The 10000-nt window shown below is 44.6% G+C and overlaps 1 protein-coding gene across 1 annotated transcript in view; it reads right to left on the reverse strand.

Annotated features, from left to right (window-relative positions):
- The window catches only part of NR6A1 (nuclear receptor subfamily 6 group A member 1), a 66179-nt gene that overhangs the window by 6169 nt on the left and 50010 nt on the right, over positions 1-10000 (reverse strand). Inside the window, exons 4-8 of the mRNA XM_081339628.1 lie at positions 8208-8438; positions 4216-4271; positions 3865-4022; positions 3498-3725; positions 1606-1860 (exon numbers count right to left, since the gene is read on the reverse strand). Coding sequence (XP_081195754.1) covers positions 1606-1860; positions 3498-3725; positions 3865-4022; positions 4216-4271; positions 8208-8438 — 928 coding nt within the window. The remainder of the gene's footprint in view (positions 1-1605; positions 1861-3497; positions 3726-3864; positions 4023-4215; positions 4272-8207; positions 8439-10000) is intronic.

The raw sequence follows: 10000 nt of genomic DNA on the forward strand, positions 1-10000 counted from the left end.
GGGGCTCGTTGCAAAGAAGAGCAGAATCCACATCTGGAAAAGAGGCCTTCCTTTATTGGGGTTTTGCGGGGATGGGGGTGGGTGGGGAGAGGTGTTTTCAAAGCTGGTTTTGGGGCGGGGGGGGGCCTGGAGAACAGCAGGAGGGAGGGGTTCAAGGAGATGCTCGGGTCTGGCTGATCAAGAAGCCCCCAGAATACAAGGAGGGCAGACAATGATGGTGGGGGGGGGGAGGAGGGGGGAGGAAGCGATGATCTGAGGGGACAGAGGGGACACCTGGATGTCTCTTCAAACACCATGTACAGACAGTCCTGGATTTACGACGGTTCACTGACTGACTGCCCCAAAGATGCTTTTTTTCAGCTCTGACTGGATGGTGGAAGGATTTATATTCCTCTATATTTACATTCCTACATATTCCGTTTTCTGCTAAGGATATATATATGTGTGTGTGTGTGTGTGTGTGTGTGTGTGTGTGTGTGTAGATCTTTGGTCATTTGGGTTTTTCCCCACGTAGAATTGGAGGTATCAGGGCCCTGATATATATCGGACAGCTCTTCGGCTTTGAAACGGAGATGAGCACCGGCCCCTAGAGTTGGAAACGACTAGCATGCATGTGCGGGGGAACCTTTACCTTTATACACACACAAACACAAACACACACACACATACACACATATATATACAAACACTTATACACATACACATATACATACACATATATACACACACACACACATATATACAAACACACATATATACACACACATATATATTCTATTCTATCTTATCTAATCTATCTCATCTATCTATAAGCTATTCTATCTATCTATAATCTGTTCTGTTCTATTCTATTCTCTATCTTCTATTCTATTCTATTCTATTCTATTCTATTCTATTCTATTCTATTCTATTCTATTATTTCATTCCATATTTTCTTTTCTATTCTATTCTATTATTTCATTCCATATTTTCTATTCTATTCTATTCTGTTCTATTTCATTCCATATTTTCTATTCTATTCTATTCTATTCTATTCTATTCTATTCTATTCTATTCTATTCTATTCTATTCTATTCTATTCTATTCTATTCCATATTCTATTCTATTCTATTTCTATTTCATCTCATCCCATCCCATGCCATATTCCATTCTCCTATCCTATCCTATCCTATCCTATCCTACTCTACTCTACTCTATTCTTATTCTATTCTATTCTATATTCTATATTCCATTCTATCCTATCCTATCTCTACTCTAATCTATTCTTATTCTATTCTATTCCATATTCCATTCTCCTATCCTATCCTACTCTACTGTACTCTTATTCTATTCCATATTCCATATTCCATTCTTTCCTATCCTATCCTACTCTACTCTTATTCTATTCTATTCTATTCCATATTCCATTCTCCTATTCTACTCTACACTCTATGCCGTATTCCATTCCCTTCCTTTCCCTTCTTAACTGGCCTTCTCCAACCAAAGACCCATCCTCCTCCTCCTCCCCCCGAGAACCCTCCCTCCCAGCACTGATGATGTTACCTGCCTGGGCGATGCCAGGAAGCCACCCACCCTCAGAACCCCCCCCCCCCGGCGAGCCTTTACCTGTGAAGCTCGTCATCGGAGGGTGCATATTGTGCGGTGACGTCCGCCAGGTCCCCGAAGATCTGCCTGCTGTAGACGGTGAGGGAGGAGAGCAGGATCAGCTCCTGCCAGGTGGAGCTGAGCAGGCAGGTGTAGTCTTTGATGGACAGCTCGCAGAAGAAAGGCAGCTTCTTGATCCAGGAGATCTGCCGGAACAGCAGCTCGTCCGCCAGCCGACACAGCAGGGCAAACAGCTCGGCCTGGGTCACTCTGTACCTGGGGGAGCCGGGAACAGCCAAGAGGTTGGCATGGGGCAGCAAAAAGGGGGTCCCGGCTTCTCCTAGGAGACCGACGCTAAATTTGTGGCCTTTTTTGGGAGGCCAAGATTAAGATTAGATTAGATAACCTTTATTGGGGTTTTTTCCCCCCCTGTGGGCACAACGGCACCCATTAAAAATGAAATCTAGTTGCTTGCTCTCAAAGTGTACACACACATAACACACATTTAAAACATATTGTATACAACATACGTATAGGCCAGGGGTCTTCAAACATGGCTCTTTTGTGACTTGTTGGACTTCAACTCCCAGAATTCCTCAGCCAGACACGCAAAGAAAGGAATAGAATAGAATAGAATAGAATAGAATAGAATAGAATAGAATAGAATAGAATAGAATAGAATAGAATAGAATAGAATAGAATAGAATAGAATAGAATAGAAATTTGAATGGAATAAAATATGGAATGAAATGAAATAAAATATGGAACAAAATAGAATATAGAATAGAACAGAACAGAACAGAATAGAATAGAATGGAAATTGGAGTGGAGTGGAATGGAATAGAACAGAATAGATTAGAATAGAACAATACAATAGGGACTAGAATAGAATAGAATGGAATGGAATAGAATAGAATAAGAATAGAATTGGAATGGAATGGAATAAAATATGGAACAAAATAGAATATAGAATGGAACAGAATAGAATGTGGAATAGAATAGAATAGAATAGAATAGAATAGAATAGAATAGAATAGAATAGAATAGAATAGAATAGAATAGAATAGAATAGAATAGAAATTTGAATGGAATAAAATATGGAATGAAATGAAATAAAATATGGAACAAAATAGAATATAGAATAGAACAGAACAGAACAGACTAGAATAGAATGGAAATTGGAGTGGAGTGGAATGGAATAGAACAGAATAGATTAGAATAGAACAATACAATAGGGACTAGAATAGAATAGAATGGAATGGAATAGAATAGAATAAGAATAGAATTGGAATGGAATGGAATAAAATATGGAACAAAATAGAATATAGAATGGAACAGAATGTGGAATAGAATAGAATAGAATAGAATAGAATAGAATAGAATAGAATAGAATAGAATAGAATAGAATAGAATAGAATAGAATAGAATAGAACAGAACAATACAATAGGGACTAGAATAGAATAGAATAGAATGGAATGGAATAGAATAGAATAAGAATAGAAATTGGAATGGAATGAAATAAAATATGGAATGGAATGAAATAAAATATGGAACAAAATAGAATATAGAATAGAACAGAACATGAAATAGAATAGAATAGAATAGAATAGAATAGAATAGAATAGAAGAGAAGAGAAGAGAAGAGAAGAGAAGAGAAGAGAAGAGAAGAGAAGAGAAGAGAAGAGAAGAGAATAGGAGAGAAGAGAATAACACAGTTGGAAGGGTCCCTGGAGGTCTTGTAGTCCAGCCCGCTGCTGAATCAGCTGACTGTATCCTATTTCAGACAAACGGCTGTCCAGTCTCTTCTTAAAAAACCTCCAGCGTGGGAGCACGCACAAACTCTGGTGGCAAGCCGTTCCACTGGTGAACTGTCCTCCCTGCCAAGAGGGGGAGAAGAGCAGAGCACACTCACCCGTCTTCAATCAGCATCGGGGTGCCCAAGGGATCCAGGTCCTCTGCGGACACCAGCTGGCTGATGAGGAGTCCGTGGGCCTGGGGGTCAAGGCTACGGGGCTGGGGGGGCAGCAGGGCGGTGTGAGTGGGGCAGCTGAGAAGGTGGGGCAGGTACTGGTAGGGGGCGGAGACCGGCGTGCCCATGTATTGATCCCTGAGAACCGTAAACCCGTTCATCTCCACAGACCTACTGGGAGAGGAAAAGCAGGGCTGAGAGAGAAGGGAGGGCAAGAGACACCCCCCCACACACACACACCCCGATCTGAACGCCCCCTCCCCAATCTCCTTGCCCCAAGTCCTGCCGTCTGTCCTCCGGGGAGTCCCACCTGGAAGACGGCGTGGAGACCGGGGAAGGCTGGTTGCTTTCCGACACCCCGTTGCCCGGGGAGCTGTTGTCGCTGTCCCCGTTGTTGCACCAGGAGATGTTGGCCTCCCCTTCAAATTCCTGACCGGACATGATCCGCTCGATCTCTTCCTCGGAGATCTGCCCCGGGGGGGAAAAGAAAAAAGAAAAACAACCAGGGAGAAGAGGGTGAAAAATTGGGATCGCTCGGATCTGGCTTGAGGGCTTCTTCGAGCAGCTGAAAAGAAGCCAAACCCACCCTCTGGGGGGAGGGACAGGTGGGAATTTGCAGAGGCAGCGGCAAAGCCACACCTTGCAAGGTGCAGGGGCTCACCTGGACGGGTCCAATGCTCTTGTTCCGGCCCCCCGGCATGCCATCTTCGCGGATGGCTGGGAAGGAAGGCAAAGGAAAGCTGGTCAGGACTCGTGCAAGGTGCCCATCTAACCATCCACGGGCCGCCTCTGTACAGCCTAACCAGATGTATCTGTCATTCCCCCCCCCCACTTATTTACAGCAGGGGTCCCCAACCCTCGGGCCGTGGACCGGGACCGGTCCGCGGCGTGCCAGCAACCGGTCCGCACTAACACGCAAAAGCCCCATCCGCGGGATTGCAGGCAGCACAAGAAACCACGCCCGCTCCGGCCCGCGGGGAAACCTCTCTCCGCAGAACCGGTGATCCCTGGCGCCCCCCAAAAAAGTTGGGGACCTTCCGATTTAGAGAGTCTTTTGCTGAGGGAGGAGGCCTGGAGACCGCCTCCCCTTGACTGTAGCTGTCATACCAGGTCCTGACCAGGAGGAGGCGCTACGTGACCTGTTTTGTGCTCATCGGGACTCTTCGGACCAGGGTGGGCCCCCCCCCACCAACCACCAACTGCAGGTGATCCTGGATTTAGCGAGCCCTAAATTAATAGTCTTAAGCGGTGCCAGCTGTGGACGGGAAGAAAGAGCAGAGAGACGGATCTGTGCAACTTTTCTTCTCCGGGGGGGGGGGGGAAGCCACGCTGGCCAGGGGGAAAAAAAGGGGGGGCTCTCCCTTGTGGGGGTGTTGGGTGAGCTGGGGGGGGGGCTAAAGCAGGCTGGCTTTTGTTTGCTTGCTTAAGCAGGTCTGCAGCCCCCCCCCCAAAAAAAAAAATACGGGAGGCTTTCCAGAGACTCCAGTTGTGCGTTGCATCCTTGGCCACGGCTGGGCGAAGACCTGCAGGCTCCCTCTGGTGGCCGCACACCAGACCAGCTGCTGCCCCCTGGGAAAAGCTTCTCGTTTCCTGCTTTTTTGGGGGTGGGGGTGGGAGGGGGGGTCCGATAGAAAGCCGGCATCCAAGGGCCAAGCAGAGGCAGAGAAAGAAACGGGCCACTTCTTAAAGGGGCAGCCCAGAAGCTGGACAGCAGCTTTTGAAGCTTCTCCAAAGTCACAGTGGCTTCCACCATCCTAGGATAATGGGAAGGAAGGCTGCTCAATGACCCACCACTCTGTCTATCTCTCTTTCCTCTTTCTGTTTCTTTCCTGTCTTTCCTCTTTATCTCCTTCCTGTCTTTCCTCTCTCTTTCCTCTTTATCTTCCTTTCCTTTCTCTTTTTCCTCTCTTTCCATCTTTCCTTTTTCCTTTGTCTCATTTTCCTCTTTCCTGTCTTTCCTCTTTATCTCTTTCCTCTTTCTCTTTCCTGTCTTTCCTTTCTCTTTCCTTTTTCCTGTCTCTCTTTCCATCTCTTTATCTCTTTCTTGTCTTTTTCCTTTCTCTTTCCTGTCTTTCCTCTTTATCTCTTTCCTCTTTCCTCTCTTTCCTCTTTATCTCTTTCCTCTTTCCTTTTTCCTGTCTCTTTCCATCTCTTTGTCTTTTTCCTTTCTCTTTCCTGTCTTTCCTCTTTATCTCTTTCCTCTCTTTCCTCTTTATCTCTTTCCTCTTTCCTGTCTCTTTCCATCTCTTTATCTCTTTCTTGTCTTTTTCCTTTCTCTTTCCTGTCTTTCCTCTTTATCTCTTTCCTCTTTCCTTTCTTTTTCCTGTCTCTCTCCAACTCTTTATCTCTTTCCTCTCTTTCCTGTCTTTCCTTTCTTTCCTTTTTCCTGTCTCTCTTTTCATCTCTTTATCTCTTTCTTGTCTTTTTCCTGTCTCTTTCCTGTCTTTCCTCTTTATCTCTTTCCTCTTTCCTCTCTTTCCTGTCTTTCCTCTTTATCTCTTTCCTCTCTCTTTCTCTTTCCTCTGTCTCTCTGTCTCTCTGCTCTCTTTATCTCTCTCTCTCTCTCTTTCCCCTCTGTCTGTCCCTCTTTCCTACTACTCAAGACCCTCACAGAGATCAGCCGAAGCCAAACTGATCTTTCAGGGCAAATTCCGCTCTCGCCCTTGATGACTGACCTATCCACAAGACCTCCCTTTGGGCTGAGCTTCTGCCTTTATCTGATATCAATCTGATATCTATCAATCACCCAGCTCATGGTTGTTATTAGTTGCGAAGTCGTGTCTGACCCATGGCGACCCCATGGACAATGTTACTCCGGGCCTTCCTGTCCTCTACCATCTTCTGGAGTCCATTTAAGCTCATGCCTACTGCTTCAGTGACTCCATCCAGCCACCCCATTCTCTGTCGTCCCCTTCTTCTCTTGCCCTCAACCTTTCCCAGCATGAGGCTCTTCTCCAGTGAGTCCTTCCTGCTCATTAGGTGGCCAAAGGATTTGAGTTTTAGCTTCAGGATCTGGCCTTCTAAAGAGCAGTCAGGGTGGATCTCCTCTAGGACTGACCGGTTTGATCGCCTTGCAGTCCAAGGAAGTCCAGCTCATGGTAGGGGTCCCAAAAGTGCTTTTCCAAGAAGCAACTGGACTTTCTTGGTCCCCCACCCACTCCAAAAACATTTCTCATTCCAAGAAGCTTCTTCAGTTCCAGCTCTTCTCGGATGAGAAGCCAAAAAACATTTTCGAGAAAGTCCAGGGTTGTTTTTTTTTTGTTTTTGTGGAAAACCACCTTTGGGACCCTTACCTGACCTTCTCCCAGCCCAGCTTCCCCCATTCTTGGACCTTCCACCAGCAGCGAAACAGGCACCAAAGAGAAAGAGAACTTCCAGCTAAGGAAGTTCACCACCAGCCTCTGCTCCAGGTGAGTCAATCTAGCCTTCCTCGGTGGCCTTCAAGGATTTGACTCTGCAAGGGTTAATATCTACCAGAATAGAGCTGGGAGGGACCTTAGAGGTCTTCTAGTCCAGCCCCCTGCTCAAGCAGGAAACGCTAGACCAGGGGTCTTCAAACTGGGCCCTTTTATGACTTGTGGACTTCAACTCCCAGAATTCCTCAGCCAGGCATGCTGGCTGAGGAATTCTGGCAGTTGAAGTCCACAAGTCATAAAAGGGCCAAGTTTGAAGACCCCTGCGCTAGACCATTTCAATCCATCAATCAGAATGGAGCAGGAAGGGACCTTGGAGGTCTTCTAGTCCAGCCCTCTGCTCAAGCAGGAGACCCCAGACCATTTCAATCCATCAATCAGAATGGAGCAGGAAGGGACCTTGGAGGTCTTCTAGTCCAGCCCTCTGCTCAAGCAGGAGACCCCAGACCATTTCAATCCATCAATCAGAATGGAGCTGCAAGGGACCTTGGAGGTCTTCTAGTCCAATCCCCTGCTCAGGCAGGAAACCCTACACCATTTCAGGCAAATAGCTGTCCAGTCTCCTCTTAAAAACTTCCAGTGTTGGAGCATTCACAGCTTCTGGAGGCAGGTTGTTCCACTGGTTAATTGTTCTAACTGTCAGGAAGTTTCTCCTTCAATTCCAGGTTGCTTCTCTCCTTGATCAGTTTCCATCCGTTGCTTCTTGTCCTGCCTTCGGGCGCTTTGGGGAACGGGAGGACCCCACCTCTTCTTTGTGGCACCCCCCCCTCTCAAATACAGGTAGCCCTTGACTTATGGCCACAAACGAGGCCAACATTTCCGTCCTTAAGTGAGACGTCGTTTAAATGAGCTTTGCCCTCTTTCACGACTTCTCTCGCCTCAGTTCTTAAGCGAATCACTGCAGTTAGTATGTTAGCAACCTGGTTGTTTAAGTGAATCTGGCTTTCCGCCCCCCCCCCTCTCCACTTTGGTTATTGGACGGTCACAAAAAGGGATCACGTGACCTCGGGACACAGCGGCGGTCATAAACACGAAGCGTCGGAATTTTGATCACGGGACCCTGCCAAAACGGGGGGGGGGGGGGAACGGCCCAGAGTTGCTTTTTTCCCCCCAGTGCCGTCGTTAACTTTTTGAACGGCCACCGAACGAATTTTGTAAGTCGAGGACTCCCCTGTGCTGGAAGGCTGCTACCATGTGTTCCCCGCCCCCCCCGCCCCGGGCCTTCCCGCCTGATCGTCACCTTTCCGATTCATCCCCATCTGGAGGCACTTGAGGAGTCGGCAGTACTGGCAGCGGTTGCGCTGCTTGCGCGACATGACGCAATTCTTGTCACGGCTGCATCGGTAGACCCGCCGGTTGCAGATGCTGCGCTTGAAGAAGCCCTTGCAGCCCTCGCAGGAGATGATGCCGTAGTGCAGGCCCGTGGCTCGGTCCCCGCAGATCAGACAGGTCCGCTGGTCCACCCGGTCATCTGCAGGAGGAAGCCAAGGGTGACCACGTGAGGACAGGAGAGGAGAGGATAGGGTAGGGATAGAACAGAACGAACAGAACAGAACAGAACAGAATAGAAATTGGAATAGAATGGAATAGAGTAGAATAGAATAGAATAGAATAGAATGGAATGGAATGGAATGGAATGGAATGGAATGGAATGGAATGGAATGGAATAGAGTAGAGTAGAGTAGAGTAGAGTAGAGTAGAGTAGAGTAGAGTAGAATAGAATAGAATAGAATAGAATAGAATAGAATAGAATAGAATAGAATAGAATAGAATAGAATAGAATGGGATGGAATAGAATAGAATAGAATAGAATAGAATAGAATAGAATAGAATAGAATAGAATAGAGTAGAGTAGAGTAGAGTAGAGTAGAGTAGAGTAGAGTAGAGAATGGAATGGAATGGAATGGAATAGAATAGAATAGAATAGAATAAAGATGGAATAGAATAGAATAGAATAGAATAGAATAGAATAGAATAGAATAGAATAGAATAGAATAGAATAGAATAGAATAGAATAGAATAGAATAGAATAGAATAGAATAGAATGGAATGGAATGGAATGGAATGGAATAGAGTAGAATAGAATAGAATAGAATGGAATGGAATGGAATGGAATGGAATGGAATGGAATGGAATGGAGTGGAGTAGAGTAGAGTAGAGTAGAGTAGAGTAGAGTAGAATAGAATAGAATAGAATAGAATAGAATAGAATAGAATAGAATAGAATAGAATTATGGGATGGAATAGAATTAGAATAAGAATAGAATAGAATAGAATATAGAGTAGAATAGAATAGAATAGAATAGAATAGAATAGAATAGAATAGAATAGAATAGAATAGAATAGAAGAATAGAATAGAATAGAATAGAATAGAATAGAATAGAATAGAATAGAATAGAATAGAATAGAATATGGAATGGAATGGAATGGAATGGAATAGAGTAGAATAGAATAGAATAGAATAGAATAGAATAGAATGGAATGGAATGGAATGGAATGGAATGGAATGGAGTGGAGTGGAGTGGAGTGGAGTGGAGTAGAGTAGAGTAGAGTAGAGTAGAGTAGAGTAGAGTAGAGTAGAATAGAATAGAATAGAATAGAATAGAATAGAATAGAATAGAATAGAATAGAATAGAATAGAATAGAATAGAATTATGGGATGGAATAGAATTAGAATAAGAATAGAATAGAATATAGAATAGAATAGAATAGAATAGAATAGAATAGAATAGAATAGAATAGAATAGAATAGAATAGAATAGAATAGAATAGAATAGAATAGAATAGAATTATGGGATGGAATAGAATTAGAATTAGAATAAGAATAGAATAGAATAGAATATAGAATAGAATAGAATAGAATAGAATAGAATAGAATAGAATAGAATAGAATAGAATAGAATAGAATAGAATAGAATAGAATAGAATAGAATAGAATGGAATGGAATAGAAGATAGAGAATAGAACAGAACAGAGGATAGGACAGGACAGGATTCAGGAGAGGAGAGGATAGGGTAGGGATAGAACACAACA

Source organism: Vipera berus, assembly GCF_964194415.1.
Source record: "Vipera berus genome assembly, chromosome: 15".
Lineage (NCBI taxonomy): Eukaryota > Metazoa > Chordata > Lepidosauria > Squamata > Viperidae > Vipera > Vipera berus.